Consider the following 15,241-nt stretch of genomic DNA (forward strand, 5'->3'; position numbering starts at 1 on the left):
AGTGCTGGGCTCGGCACCGGGGATGGCTTTTCCCTCAGGGAAGTCATCTAAATTGAGAAAAGTTAAGGAAAGGTTGGGAGACTGAGAAGATGTGTAGAATTTAACACAAATTTACAGGATTGGGGCAACAACAATAGGCGCTCAGAGCCTGCTGAAGAGGGGCCCTATTAATTCCCTGCCAAGCTTGGGGTTGAGACCCCAAAGAGCTGCCCCTAGGAGTCATCGTATTCCATAGACTGGCCCTAACAGGGACAGAAAGATCAGTTTTGAATCATCTCAATCTATTAAAGTCATCTGAGTAATTAAAATAATTAAAGTAATCTGAGATAACTAACTAATCCCCTACTCTCAGAAGCAAATATAAATCCACCTCAGAGAAAAATTATATTCTAAGCTTGAAATCATCTTTATAATTTTTCAAATACAATGTCTGGAAATGTTCAGAATAGGCGAACGCATAGAGACAGAAAATAAACCAGTGGTTTCCAGGGACTAAAGACAAGGGGAATGAGGAGTGACTGAGAATGGGTAGGAGGTTGCTTTTGGGGGCGATGAAAATGTTCTGGAATTAGATAACAGTGCTGGTTGCACAACTCTGGGAATATACCCAAAACCACTTTTAAAGGGTGAACTTTATGGTATATGAATTATATATCAATAAAGCTATTGTTTTAAAAATAAACATGAAATAAAAACATTTTCAGATCAACAAACCTTAGCAGAAAGTACAAATAGTTATTTAAGGCGTAATGATTCCAGGACAAGATGATCTGGCTTATTAGGAAATGACTTAGTTCTCATTTGCTTTCATTATAAATGTTAATCAAAAAAGAGCTCACTCCACAAATTCTGGTCTTGAGGTTTTCATATAATATTCTCATATGACTTTTCTTGGGGCTGAACTATTATCATTTTTTAAAAAGATTTTATTTATGTATTTATTTGACAGAGAGAGACACAGCGAGAGAGGGAACACAAGCAGGGGGAGTGGGAGAGGGAGAAGCAGGCCTCCTGCGGAGCAGGGAGCCCGATGCGGGGCTCCATCCGAGGACCCCAGGAACATGACCTGAGCTGAAGGCAGCCACCCAACGACTGAACCACCCAGGCGCCCCTGAGCTATTATCATTTTAAAGCAATTTTGCAGACATCCTAAGAAACTGGGATTAGCCACAGTCTATTCTGCTGTTTTTCTATGGGGTACTATTAGAAGTGCTGTTTTTATTCTTCCTAAATGGAAGAGCATATAGATAAAGGGTAAGAAGTTATTTATAGCCATCTCAAACTCTTTTTATTAATAAAAAGCACTAGGTGTGTCATGGTAATATATAAAAATAATATTAGTAATATTGTAGTAGCAGCTGACTCTTTCCTGTGCTTACTAACGTGTCAGGCTCTCTTTTCTAAAGTGTTTTGCATGTACTTTCTTGTTTAATCTTCACAAATACCTATGAGGTGCATTGTTACTCTCACTCATAGAGGGGGGAAACTGAGGAACAGAGGAATTAAGAGACTTATCCAAGGTCACCCAGCTAGTAAATTGCAGAGCCAGGAACCCAAACACCAAGTGTGACTCCATGGCTGCATGTTTTCCAGTGTACTTTGCTTACTGCCCTTTGTGCACTCAGGCTTGGAGTCAGAATCCCAGGGTCAAGTCTAGTAGCTCCATTTGCTGGCCCTATAAGCTTGGGCAAATCACGAAACTTCTCTTTGCCTTGGCTTTCTATTCCATGAAATGGAGATGGTATTTGCTCTGTCCCACATGGTTTTCCGAGAATATCAAATTGCAGAAGTACTTTGTAAGGTATAACACGACAGCCTGGTTTATTGGATTAGGGCTGAGACCTCTCTCCAACCCCCACCTCGCCAAAGAAATGACTAATTCCAGTCCCATGCTACCAGAAGTTGTCCCCAAACCAATCATCCTGGTAGGTGTCCCAGTATGTGGCCGAGAAGGGCTTGCAATATAAACTGGGAAAGCTGTTTCTCTGAACTCTGTAACACTTTGGGCCAACATCCTATTGGGGTGAATGAGACCTTGCAACATTTTTTTGGCTGGAGCAAATTGGTGCTGAGAACCTGGTGAGGAGAATCCCAGTCTCACCATCCCTGGGGCAGCAGCTGGAGCTTACAGTAGCTGGCTCGGCCAGCCCTGATGGTACAGGCTGGTTCATGGACGTGTCTATGAAAGACACGCCTTTGAGAATTCTCAAAACACTCTGGAGGGCGCCTGGGTGGCTCAGTTGGTTGGGCAACTGCCTTCGGCTCAGGTCATGGTCCTGGAGTCCCTGGATCGGGTCCCGCATCGGGCTCCCTGCTCGGCGGGGAGCCTGCTTCTCCCTCTGGCCCTCCCCCCTCTCAGGTGCTCTCTGTCTCTCTCATTCTCTCTGTCTCAGATAAATAAGTGAAATCTTTAAAAAAAAAAAAAAAACCCACTCTGGAGAGTGGGACTCTGTAAGAATCTGTTATGTTTGCATGAGTCTTTGGGACCACAGCACTTTGAGATATTTAATTTCTCATTTTTAATCACAGGTTAATGAAACAGGAACATCCAGGTTATGCTTTTCCAGGTTATTTTTATTATTATTTTATTGTGGGAAAGAGGAATTCACTCAATCAGGATTAAGCAATTAGATCCATTACATCTCCATTCTTGGAGGGCTCTCTTTTTGACCTGGGAAAAGGCATGGTGACTTTTCAAGGCAGGAAATACTCCACAGAGGGAAATACCCTTTCTTCATTTCCATGAGTAATACATTTTCTAAGAAGATATTTTTTGGAAGTTGAAGGCAGAATGGACAATGAGACCCACCCACTGTTGCTGGAAGCAGCGACTCCTCTTCATCAGTCCTTTGACTTTTGATGACTCCCTGGATTTGATCATGTATCTGTGGGTAAAATCTGGAGATAAGGAACCACACACACAAAAATTCGGGTTTAAGAACCCAAGTCATTTTGCATTTCAAGCATCATATGCAAGGCTTTTCAGGGACACAATCTCTAGTTTCTCATATTCTGGGGCAAGCTCAGACCTGCCTTTCTTTGCCTGTTTTAAAATCCATGTAGTAAGTAAGTAAGTATGTGGGAGAAGAGTGTGTGTGTGTGTGTGTGTGTGTGCGTTGTTGGCTTGCCCAAAGCTTTTTACTGGCGCCTACCAGTAGAAGGGTCTTCTCCATCACTCCTGCCAGGAGCACAAGTCTCTCTCTTGCAGGCAGGCTTTCGGACTCCATCCATCTTGCATTCTGGAGCTGTTGTCCCGTTGTGTGACTCCTAAATGACTGAGCAGCCAGTTGCTGGATCCCAAAGTGGTGAGCACCAGAACCTGCTGAGTGCATTGCTCGCATTGTACTTCAGGAGAAAGCAGTGCTTTCCATCAAAGAAGGATTTTTGGGAATCTCTGACTTATAATGAGTTGTCTAAATAGCATCTAGACTAACAGTTCTTCCTAAATCAGGGTCTAAATTCATTTCCTGAGGGTTGAAAGGATCTTTAAAGACATTTAAATTCTTCTCCCCTCTAACATTAACCAGGTTAGGCTAAGTTATGCTGCAGTAGTAAACAAGACCTTCATCTCCCTCAGTGGTTTAATACAACGGAAGTGATTTCTCACTTATTTCACATATCCAAGACATGTTAACAAGAGGCTCTGCCTGTCATGGATACTCAGGGGCCCAGGCTGAAGGAACTACTTCTCTCCTGTAATGCTGCCATCTCAACACGAGTGGGACATGGGAGAGCATGGAGAAGTATGCACGGCTTCTAATTCTTCCCCCCAAAATGACATGTTTCTTCCACTTCAAAATAGTCACATGGCCCATTTAACTTCAATGGGACAGGGGAGTGTGATTTTTCCCATGTCGTGGGAAGAGGGAAACTGCAAATGTGAGGAGCAACTGCAATGTCTGCCATACATTAAAGTGGGTATCCAACCTAGAGTACATTCAGAGATTTAAAATCTTAACTCACGTGCTAAGATTAACCCAACAAAATGCAGATTTCAAATCACTCTGAATACTTTCATATTGAGTATCTTACTCACTATTTATTCAATAACATATTCTTCTATGATGAACAGTGTAAGGAAAAGAGAAGGATACAATATCTATCCCTTTGCCCTCCCAAGATCTTAGTCCAGGAGAGGGAGGGAGAGGGACGGAAGGGGGAGGGAAGGGAAGGGAAGGGAAGGGAAGAGGAGGGGATTCAGTACTGCAAAAAAAGGTTCAAATTGGGGCACCTGGGTGGCTCAGTCGTTAAGCGTCTGCCTTCGGCTCAGGTCATGATCCCAGGGTCCTGGGATCGAGTCCCACATTGGGCTCCGCAGGAGGCCTGCTTCTCCCTCTCCCACTCCCCCTGCTTGTGTTCCCTCTCTCTCTATCTCTCTCTCTGTCAAATAAATAAATAAAATCTTTTTAAAACAGAAAAAAGGTTCAAATTGCTACAGTGCTCCAGGGGGATAGAAATTCTTTGCAGCTTTTGGAAATGGTTTCAAGGAAGAGAACTTGAAGAGCAGGTAAAATTTTTAATGAAAAGGTAGTAGGTGTTTGTTGGTTATGCCAATTATACCAAATAGTTTAAAGATAAAAATAAAATTCTACTCAGGCTGTGCTCTTACTCCTTCAAAATAAGTATCCTTAACAGGGTGTGTGTGTGTGTGTGTGTGTGTGCACATGTATATGCATATATATGCAATCTGCTTTTGACAGTCAACAATATATCATGACCATCTTTCTATGTCAAGACAACAGGTGGTGGTTAGTGTTTGGCAGGTGGTAAGGACATCCCAGATTGTGAACAGAGGGGCAGAGGCAGGAGGTGGAGATGAGCAGCTCAGCTGGGCTGGGAGCACAATGTGCAGAGGTGTGGGGAAGAGATAAAGCTGGGAAAATGAATGGACCTAGTCTCAGAGATGGTGCATTTATTTCTAGGTCAGGGAATTTCAACAATTTTCAGTAAGCAATGGTGAAACTAATGATTTACTTAAATTAAGAATAACTTTAAAAGAGATTCTATTTATTTATTTGAGCATGATTGGGAGAGAGCGAGAATCCAAAGTAGACTCCACGCTAAGCGCAGAGCCTGACACAGGGCTTGCTCCCACGACCATGAGATCTCCACCTGAGCCAAAACCAAGAATCAGATGCTTACCAGACTGAGCCACCCAGATGCCCCAAATTAAAAATAGCTTTTAAAGAAACTTGCATTTATATCCAACTTGTATAAATTTGGAAATGACGAAAAACTATAGAGGAGGAAAACATCCAATTATCTTACCGCTCAAAGATAATTCTGTTAACATCTTGGTATTTATAGTTCTTGATCATTTTCAGCATATATGCCCACTCTTTTTGGTATAAAAATTGGATCATACTGCATATATCATTCTGTAACTGTTTTTTATGCCTAAAATGTTATAATTTTTTAAGAATTTAAATATAAATTATTAGTGGCTGGACAGCATTCAATTATGTAGCTTTTGCCCATAAATAATCAATTAAGAATCACACAAAAGTAAAACTCAGGTTAATTTACTTTATCTCCCCTTTAAGTGCATTCCATTTACTCAATTTTGAAATTAACAATTGATTAGAGAACAACCACGTTTACTGAACACCTGATAAGTAGAAGGCTCTGTGCTAGGCACTGCTGGGATACAGAAACGGAAAAGAAGAGTGATGGGTGGGAATGGGGAAGGGAGAGGGTTCTCACCAGAAACCAAAGATGATTTGGTGGGTGAGGAGCAGTATAATCGAGTTGTGCATTTAGAAGTTTCTTCTAGAGTAGTGTGCATTCTGTTTTAAAAAGGGATGAGGCAAGAATCTGTAAGACTCCTTCCTTTTTCCTCCATTTCTTTCCCCCCTTCTTTTCATCTCTCCATTCTTCCTCCCTCCTTTCCTTCCTTCCGTTAAAAAAAGGAAAATCTCCATTAGGAAAAGCAATCTGGGATTTGTGAGAGACAGAGCGACACAGGAAAAAGGACCACAATCCTAGACCTGGATCTACTCAGGAGACTATAACTATCATTTTCCCCAACCTGTATACTGTCAGGTATTTAAAATATTCATGTCTTTGGGTCTCAAAGCTGGTGTCTTGCAGGTTGTGGGAGGGTACAGGAGCCTGATTCTGGGGAGCAGGGGCAGTTCTCAGACCTGGATGTCTTGTGTGGTTCTGTTTCCTGTGACTGGCCAAGAGCCTTTGCTTAGAAAGTGAGGACCATGGCTCTTCCCCTCACTTCTCCATTCCTGCCTGCAGCTCTGAGGGATCAGCAGCACCCTAGGTCCCTTGACATGCTCTTAAGTTGTATTTGAACTGCTGTTCCCCATTGGTTTCCATGAACCATTAAGCAAAAGAACAATCAGTGGTGGTCCCTCTTCTAGCACCATCCAGATCCTTCTTTTCCTTAGTCCCCTACAGTAGTTGTATGGCCATGGAATTTGTGAGGGTCACAGCAGTCTCAGGCAGGTGCCCTCCCTTTGTTTTTGCTGATAAACTCCTGCTCAGGCTTCAAGCCTCAGATCAAACATCATCTCTACTGCAAAGCCTCTTTACCCCTTCCAGCACTGTCCCAAGATGGGGGTAGATTCTGTCTTACCTCCATGTTCCCATGAACTCTATCTTCTGTTAAAGGCACCCAAGACACAGTGTGACAATTTATCTATTTGCAAGTATATCTCCACTTTACTGATGCATTAGAGCCCAGAAGACTGCATGTCAATTTATTTTTTGACAGCTTTATTGAGACAATAATTTACACACCATAGAGTTCACCTGTTTAAGGTATACAATTTAATGGCTTTTAGAATATTCACAGAGTGCATCACCGTAATCTAATTTTAGAACATTTTCTTAACGCCCCAAAAGAAACCTTTAACTCATTAGCAGTCACTGTGCACTGTCCTGTGCACTGTGGGATGTTCAGCAACAGCCCTGGCCCATTCCACTCCATGTCTGTAGCACCTCCCACACTCCCCAGTTAGGATGCCCAAAAATGTCTCCAGACATTGTCAAATGTCCCCTGGGGACAAAATTGCCCCATTGAGAATCACTGCTCTAGTCCATCCACTTTGACTTGAAGCGCTTATTTGTTATGCATTCACCACATGGAAGACACTGGGTTGTCCTTCATGTGTTTTATGTAGAACTCAAATTTTAATATACTTAAGAATCACCTTGGAGTTTCTTCAAATGCACATTCTGGTTCAGTAGTTTTGTGAGAAAGGTTTGAGATTCTGCATTTCTAACGAGCTCCCAGATATTGTTGTTGCTGCTGGTCCACAGACCACACTTTGAGTAACAGGCTCTACGTCATTGTGTCCTTGTGAGCCTTTGGGACTTGACTTTATAGATAAGAAAACTGAGATGCAGACAGCTCATAGGCGACTCAATCATGTTTTGAACCCAAGTCTGCCTGGGCGCAAAGCTTGTGCTTATAACCGGCAACCTCAGTTGACGTTGGGCCAAGGTCCTTGAGTTCTCTCCTTGCCCTCTCTTCCCAGGTAATCGTGCTGTGTTAAGCTCAGGCACATGTTTGCCTGGAATATCCATATTATATTATGCCTTCCTTAGACAGAATGAGCTGCTCGTGACCCCAGGTGGGTATCCTGGAACCTATCGAGCTCTATCCATGACCTCATGCCTCTGTTCTAGCCTGCCCTGCTAACAGCTCATCCCTCCTGCCCCCTTGCCTGTCAGTAGACAGTTGTCTAGCACTGCAGCTGCCCTGGGGCTCACTTTCTCTCTCTCAGCTTCCTGCCTCAGCTGTCTTGTTTCTCCAGTCCTCTCCTGCCTCCTCCTTGTCTACCACTGCTACATTCTTACTTTGTGTTCTTTTTATCTCATGAATGCCTCTGGGCACCTTCTTCCCGTAGTAGTTAGGGATTTTTAGTAATGCCCTGGATCCTGAAGGGGGAGGAAAGGGTGTGGTGTGGGCTCCTGCCGAGGACTGGAGGGCAAGATGTAGGTCCTCCAGGAGCGAAGGGCTCAAGCTTGGCCCTCATACAGGCGGCGGCAGCAGACCAGGCTGCTGGCCCGGGACTGCAGCAAGTATTTTGTCTGTTTAAGGAAATAAAGGCCATTGAATGTGTGATGAGGGGAAGGGGTGCTGGTGCCAGAGAGACTGGGAAGGGTCTGCCAGCCGGAGAGATTGGGAAGGGCCAATTCTTTCCAGGGTCCCCTGTTCTTCCTTCTCTGCTGAGCTGGGGAAAATGATCCCACCCCTCACATCACATTCTACTCGCATGTCTCTTGCCTGAACCCAGATGTTTGTGCAGGAAGGTAATTCAGAGCAGGGCTCAGCAGCCTCTCTCTGCAAAGGGCAGAGAGTAAATATTTTGGCTTTGTGGGCCATACGGTCTCAGCCATAACTACTGGTCTCCATCATTGTAGCACAAAAGCAGCCATAGACAATATGTAAACAAACTGGGTGTGGCTGTGTCCCAATAAAACTTTATTCACAGACACTGAAATTTGAATTTCATGTACTTCTCATTTTTTGATTTTTGTTTTGTTTTGTTTTCATTTTTTGTGGGTTTTTTTAGTCATTAACAAATGTAAAAACCATTCTTAGGTCACAGGGTTAACCATTCTTAGCTTATTCTTGGCCCGTAGTTTGTCAATCCCTGATTCAGGATCCGGCGTTTCCCACAATGTGTCCCAAGGACATGATCAAATACTCATGGGAAATGCTGCATTAAACAGAGTCAAACACATGTCCCCGCCCCCGGCCCTCATGGGACTTCTCAGTCTTCATTATTCTCGGGAACATTACATGTTCCCAAGAGGAGCTGGCACAAGCCAGCCTTCTGGAATCTACTGACTAGGAAGTCTCTTGTCCCTCAGGATCGGGTTCTGTGCAACGTGCTTTGGGAGCAAGGTTAAGGTCCACCCTTCATTTTATACACGGGGCAACCCAAGCCTGAGCGCCTTGCTAGCTGGACATATGGGTGTGTGTCTTCACCTTGGCTCATGACATACTGCTTCCCCTGGGTGATCCCGGGCCAAGCAGCACAGGCTGAGGCTAGCCTGCCTGCCAGGACACCAGGGCCCCTTAGCTTTCCAGGCCTGGTCATGCACACACTGCCTTATTCTTCCTGAACCTGAGATGGGGCCTTTGGTGGCTGCATGTGAGGAAATACTCTAAAATCCTGGGCCCTGAGCTATCACAGAAGTACAGGTGAGCTATCCTGAGTCTCCAGGTCACTGTCCCCTCATTAATAGGGCATAATTATTGAATGATTTTGGAGTAAGGAGACTGGGGTACTCTGTACAGCAATAATGTATTCACATGTGTATAGAGTTTACAAAGCACTGTGTCATTTTCCCATTTGCTCCTTGCACCTGCCTTTTGGGGGAGGTGGGGCGGTTTTCTGTTTGTTTTCATTTTATAGATGCAGAAACTGAGCCTCAGGGTAGCTGGGAGACTTGCCTCTGTTCACAGAGCTGGTGGCATAACCAGAACTCAGCTCAAGGCCTCAGCTCACCTCAGCTCACCAATGCCCCATTGTCTTCAAGTGAAGGGTGAGTAGGCAGTGAAGTAATTCTCTAGGAAAGCATGACCAATTTCCCTTTCTCCACCTCCCCCCTTCCTTGCCCCTCCCCCCAGCCCCCTATATATATATATATATGATCTCCACAAAGCCTTGCTAGCCTGTACATCTTTACTTTTGAAACAGCTTTCATTGCTGGGAGAAGAACCTTGCACCCACGGTTACACCCCTGATCAGTGAATGGTGAAGGTGCCTGTCCAACTTGCCCCTCCATAAACAGGAGCCAGCCACCCCTGAACACCAAGCCCTCAAGCATCCCTTGCAGGACCTGAGGTGAGTGATGGGAGATGCAGGAGTACTTTGCTTCGAAGCACTGGCCCGCTTCCTCATCGGGAACTGGAGCCAGAGGGCTCCAGATGGATGAGGAGCTGCGTTCCCCACTTTAACACCAAGAAGGATCTGGGCTGGACAGAAGGAAGGCTGGAAGGATTATGAGGCCCAGAGATGCATTTTCAAGAGAGGCTGTAAAGGCTGTGGCATTTGAAGGAACAGAATGAAAAGGCTCTGAGGGAGACAGTGAGGCACCGAGCTACGTGACAGAGGCTATTGGGCACTTATCCTGCCCCCTCTGGCCCGTGTGTTGGCAGTCATTCCAGGGACAGGTCTTCTCCCACCTTCCTGCACAGGCTAGGGCTGGAACTGAGTGGCTTCGGGTGTGAGACCAGTGCCCAGAGTGAGACAGGTTCTTAAATGTTTGTGGAAGGGAGGGAGGGAGGGAGGGAGGGAGGAAGGAAGGAAGGAAGGAAGGAAGGAAAGCAAAGGGCAAAGAAAGCAGGGAGAAGGAACTCTCTGCACATGGGTGTGACAAACAGATAATGGGTTACCATCCTCTAGCTTGGGGCCCCTTCAGACAGTCATCCACTGGTGCTTTAGTGGGAGGTTTTAAAGGTGATTCACCTGGAAATCTGATTCCTCCCTCTTGTTCAGTTACCTGAAAAGTTAATTCTTCGAGTCAGGGTGAGTTGGTCAGTTGAGGTGGCAGAGTACTGTCTGGGCCCCTCCCAATGGGTCAGGACTAATCCCTGGGCTCCCTTGTGATAAGGAGTCAGGATGGTCTTCTCCCGGGGGAGGAGAAAAGACCTGCCCAAGGGTGGAGCTCAGACAAGCAAATGCCTAGTTAAGGTCCCTATACTCCCAAGTTTGGAGGATGTTCTACACATGTTCTTTGGCACTTTAACCGCCCCCCCCCCCATTTCTTCACCCTTCTTGGTTAAATTCTGACTGGCCAGTTGTTGGCTGGAGAGAATTGTCATGGAGCAAGTATGGAGGTTTTGGGTGTGGGGGACGTGGGTAGGCAAGGTGGGGAAGCTCAGAGAGACACGAGACCAGCGGGTATGAGATGGAGGGGCAGAAAGACCTGAGCCCCACCCCAGCACACCCCAGCAAGGCCACATGTTTGCAATATTCTAAACTGAGAACTTACCCTGGTCTCTGACTTCACATCTGTGTGTCCCTGAAGGTGGCTGAGGGAGAGTCAAGGAGCATTATTCTGGGTATGCTACTGGCGGGGCAGAAGACCTACCTCAGTGGGATGCCTCCCTTTCTTCCAGCAGGATCCTCTTGGTCTTTCCTTTGCTGCAGATGGGCTTTCCAGGGCAGACAACTACCCTCCTCTGCCTGAGTCTGGTGCTGCTTCTCTGGAGCCAGGTGCCAGGGGTCCAGGGCCAAGAGTTCCAGTTCGGACCCTGCCGAGTGGAGGGAGTAGTTCTCCAGGAACTGTGGGAGGCCTTCCGGGCCATGAAGGACATTGTGGTGAGTGAAGTGGTGTTCTGGACCCAGCTGCAGGGCTTCCTGTGAGTGCAGGAGACTATTTTATGATTATGAAGCCCTTTGCAACTCGCTAATTATTTTCCTATATGATAACTTTATGAAATCAGAGGCATCACAAGTGCACATTCCCTCTTGCACATGAGGAAACAGAAGCTCAGAAAGATGTGGTCAATCTCTAGGAAAATAAATTAGCCTAACGGGAATAAAGAAGGGGGCCTGATTCATCTGGGTTTCAACTACGTGCAAAGGGTGGGGACATGGGACTCCACCAAGAAGTCATGGGAACTGCTTTGAGACCCACTGGAGTTTTCACCAACTGCTTTGCCAGGCTCCTGCTAGTCTGTTCCCACTTGCCAAGGCTTTAGCTAAGGGTAAACAGAATGCTAATGCCAAGGTGGGAGGGGGCAGCTGGTGAAATGTGACCGAGGATTTCTCCGGGGTCTGAATGTACTCCAGGTCCAGTACTCACACTGGCAAATGCACTCCTTAAACAATAATTCAGATTTGGGGCAGAAAGAGGGAGCTTAGTGAGGTGGCCTGGGGGAGGGGAGAGTGCTGGACTGGGGACAGGACATCTAGGTGTGATCTTGACCTTGCAACCAGGCACAAAACCCCTCCCCCATCAGTTTCCTTGTTTGCACATTGAGGAGGTGGGAAAATGAGCTCTAAAGCTCTTTTCTCACAAAGATGCTTTGAATACAATCTGAGAATTGGAGGATATGGCTGGTTGCAGGGGAAGCTCCAAGGGCAAGAGGCAACTCAGAGGTGCAACCCCCACCCCACACCAACCCCCACAGAATATGGAGGCAAAAGCCTGCCCCTAGTCGTTCTTAAACCAAATAGGCTTATTTCCTCCTGACCAAAGGAATCAAACGGGTCCCCCATCAAGGCTTGGAGAGCTCCTGGAATTCCATCTGCCCCTGGGGGTTAAGCTGAGTGATTTCTGTGGCTGGAAACTTGTACCCTCACTCGAGGGGCCACCTCAGCTCAGACCTTTCTGGGTCCTCCCTTGGTTCCTTTGGCCTCTGAGATCTCAGACTGGATAGATTTGGGGGCCAGCATGTATTTGTAAGGTTGACTTCTGTGCTGCCCATCAAGCTGGACACATCTTTTCTTTCTATTCCCAAAGCAAGCTAAGGATAACATCACCAGTGTCCGGCTGCTAAGGAAGGAGGTTCTGCAGAACGTCTCGGTAATCAGACATTGGGAAGGACTATGCCTCTCTGGTGGCTTGCCTTCTATGGGTGGTCTAGGGGAGGCTGATAGAGACCACTTCTGCACAGACTGAGCCTACGCAGGACAGGGCTGGGCAGTGAGCCAGAGAAGTCAACGTCTGGGTCCTCACCCTTGTGTCCAGGTTACGTGGGTATGTGTGTGTGGTGGCATGGAGGGTGGTGCGGATTGAGGCTCACAAGCATCTTTCTCCATTTAGCCAGAGTTGCCAGGATTCCACATCTGCTTAGGTCTCATTGGTTCGCATCCCTCTTTCTCACCCATTACTGTCGTCCCCTCACCCAGCTAGGCAGTCAGACAGCACATGTACTGAGCCCTGATCCCTGCAAGGCACTGAACTTCACTCTGGTGCTCAAGGGAGCTCGAGTGCAATCCCTGTGTTCCAGAGTGTAGTTTCCTTTTCTCATTTCTCTTTCCAGTTCTTTCCCTGGACTCTCAACTCTGGACCACCAAGTGTCGGGTGCTTTCCAGGGTCCATCACCTACCCCCGCCACACACACACACACACACACACACACACACACACACACACACACAGCTATTAGAGAGGCCATGTGGTGTAGAGGAAAGAACATTAAACAGATGGGGAACCAGGACTCCTGGGACCTAAGTCTGTGTCTGCCACTGACTGGCTCTGTGTCTATCCTCTCTGGGTCTGCGGTTCCTCCAGTCAACCAAAGGTGCCGCTCTGCGTGCCCCTGAAGCTCCTTCAGATCTAATGTTTATCAGCATCTCCTAGATCTCTTTCTCTATGTGCTTATCTTGCCTCGTGTGGCATGTGGGTTGTTCATGCCAGGTCAAGGTGGGCAGAGGGCTCAGCTCTGCGGTAACCCAGATCCTCCCCAGGACACCGAGAGCTGTTACCTCATCCGTGCCCTGCTGAAGTTCTACCTGAATACTGTTTTCAAAAACTCTCTGGATAAGGCAGCTGACTCCAGGATCCGGAAGTCATTCTCTACTCTGGCCAACAACTTTTTTGTCATCGCGTCAAAACTACAACCCAGTGTGAGTCGAACAACGCTGTGACCGGGGCCCACGGGAAATGATATGTTTTGAGAAGACATCTTCCCTCTCCTTCTCCAGTCCTGGCTTTTATTCATGACAGGGATTCGATGCTGTCATGGGAAAGAGCACAGGCTCTGGAATCTGGACCTTGTAGTTCTGGATTCAAGTTCAGGTCTGCTTCTAACCAGCTGGATAACCCTCTGCAAAGCAGTCAACCTCTCTGAGCTTCATTTTTCTTACCTATAAAATGTAGATAATCACCCCTACGTGGCCAGATTGCTGTGAACATGAAAGGAGTCAGCCCCCACAGCCAGTGGGAGTTCAGCAGTGGCTACCTTGAGAATGTGGGATTCAGAGCTGGCCTGGGGGAACCCCTCTGGCATCACTAGGAGGGAGTGGAGGGGGCTTGCCTCTGCTGCTACACAACACTTGGCACATTTTTTTTTCTATTATCCAGCAGGAAAAGGAGATGTTTTCCATCAGTGAGAGTGCGCGCCGGCGGTTTCTGCTGTTCCAGAGAGCATTTCAGCAGGTAATCAAGGCCAGGATTCGAGAGCTCGCCTACCCACCATTAGACTAGCCTGAACCATCACACGAGGGTGCCTCGGAGACCTCATGCAGAACGCACTGCAGGTGACCCCACCAGGCGTGCCCCAAAGCCACCTAACTTTGCACAAGCACAGGGATATTTGCATCAATTATCATCCACTTTGCACGAGCTCCACAAACTACGTGGTCCATCCTTGTGCCAATTTTCATATTAAAATGCTTTTCTATTTCCCTACAAGATGATTTCATTATTAAGGACTTACCCTGTGAAAGTTTTATGAATATTTGAGCTGAGCAATTGGAGTCTGAGGTACGTCCCCTACCCCAAACACAAGCTACCTATCCGCAGTATTTTCCATAATGCTCAAATGGTCTAGTTTGTGAGGAAAAAAGTATGGGAAAATATATTACCGTCCCCCAAATAAAGACAGCAAAGAAAATCCAAATTTAATCCGCAGACCCCCTACAAAAAATATATGATTTTGATCATTTTTTTGAGGAACAGATATATCATCCTAAAAATAAATGGTGAAGAGTAATCATATACAGAGGAAGGGGGCCAACTGGATCTCGGATTCTTCATCTGCATAGTAGACTCAGGAGGTGGCAAAATCCACCCTGCACTGGGGCTCTATAGTTCTTGTTATCAGGAACTCCAGATGCTTTTCCCTTCCTCCTTACCCACTGCTACTCACTGGTCCATCGGTCCTCACTGCCTCCCCCAACCCTGCGAAGGAACAAGTGATGGGTGGGTGCGCTCATCAAAGGCCATCCCAGAGCAGGGACAGCCAGCTCCAGGAGCCATGGGTGGGAAGGAAACCTATTTTTGTGGCTAATATGGTAGATCTTCAACTCTACTCTCTCTTTAGTTGGACATACAAGCAGCCCAAACCAAAGCCTTTGGAGAAGTGGACATTCTCTTGACCTGGATGGAGAAATTCTACCAGTTCTGAATGCAGAGACCAGGATACACTTCTTGTTCTCCATGTCATTTCAAATGTGCCGTATCCCTTCCTGTGATGTTCTCTGGGCACTTCACACCCTTGACGATGGATTTCATTCTTGGCCAGGCTTATCCTCAAAGACTTCATTCTTTAAGTGGCCCCAAAGACAGTCATGGAATGTTCTCTTGGATGCTGTGAATA

The 15,241-nt window shown here is 46.5% G+C and overlaps 1 protein-coding gene across 1 annotated transcript; it reads left to right on the plus strand.

Moving 5' to 3' along the window:
* The first annotated feature begins 9,655 nt into the window (after positions 1-9,655).
* On the plus strand, positions 9,656-15,103 carry IL24 (interleukin 24). Its single transcript, XM_064594058.1, has 6 exons — positions 9,656-9,812; positions 11,093-11,291; positions 12,439-12,501; positions 13,389-13,547; positions 14,005-14,079; positions 14,966-15,103. The coding sequence occupies exons 2-6, from the start codon at positions 11,121-11,123 to the stop codon at positions 15,047-15,049; spliced, it is 552 nt and encodes a 183-aa protein (XP_064450128.1). The 5' UTR covers positions 9,656-9,812; positions 11,093-11,120; the 3' UTR covers positions 15,050-15,103.
* Positions 15,104-15,241: the final 138 nt, after the last annotated feature.

This window comes from Mirounga angustirostris, unplaced genomic scaffold (assembly GCF_029215605.1).
Source record: "Mirounga angustirostris isolate CCGP_5_RB_7025 unplaced genomic scaffold, mMirAng1.0.hap1 SCAF_6, whole genome shotgun sequence".
Classification (NCBI taxonomy): domain Eukaryota; kingdom Metazoa; phylum Chordata; class Mammalia; order Carnivora; family Phocidae; genus Mirounga; species Mirounga angustirostris.

What these genes read in the sequence shown, in the direction of transcription:
- IL24 (XM_064594058.1), top strand. Translation starts at nt 11,121, where the DNA reads ATGGGCTTTCCAGGGCAGACAACTACCCTCCTCTGCCTGAGTCTGGTG. An exon ending in AGGTTCTGCAGAACGTCTCG is followed by an intron (nt 12,502 to 13,388) that starts GTAATCAGACAT and finishes GATCCTCCCCAG; the next exon opens with GACACCGAGAGCTGTTACCT. An exon ending in CGTCAAAACTACAACCCAGT is followed by an intron (nt 13,548 to 14,004) that starts GTGAGTCGAACA and finishes TCTATTATCCAG; the next exon opens with CAGGAAAAGGAGATGTTTTC.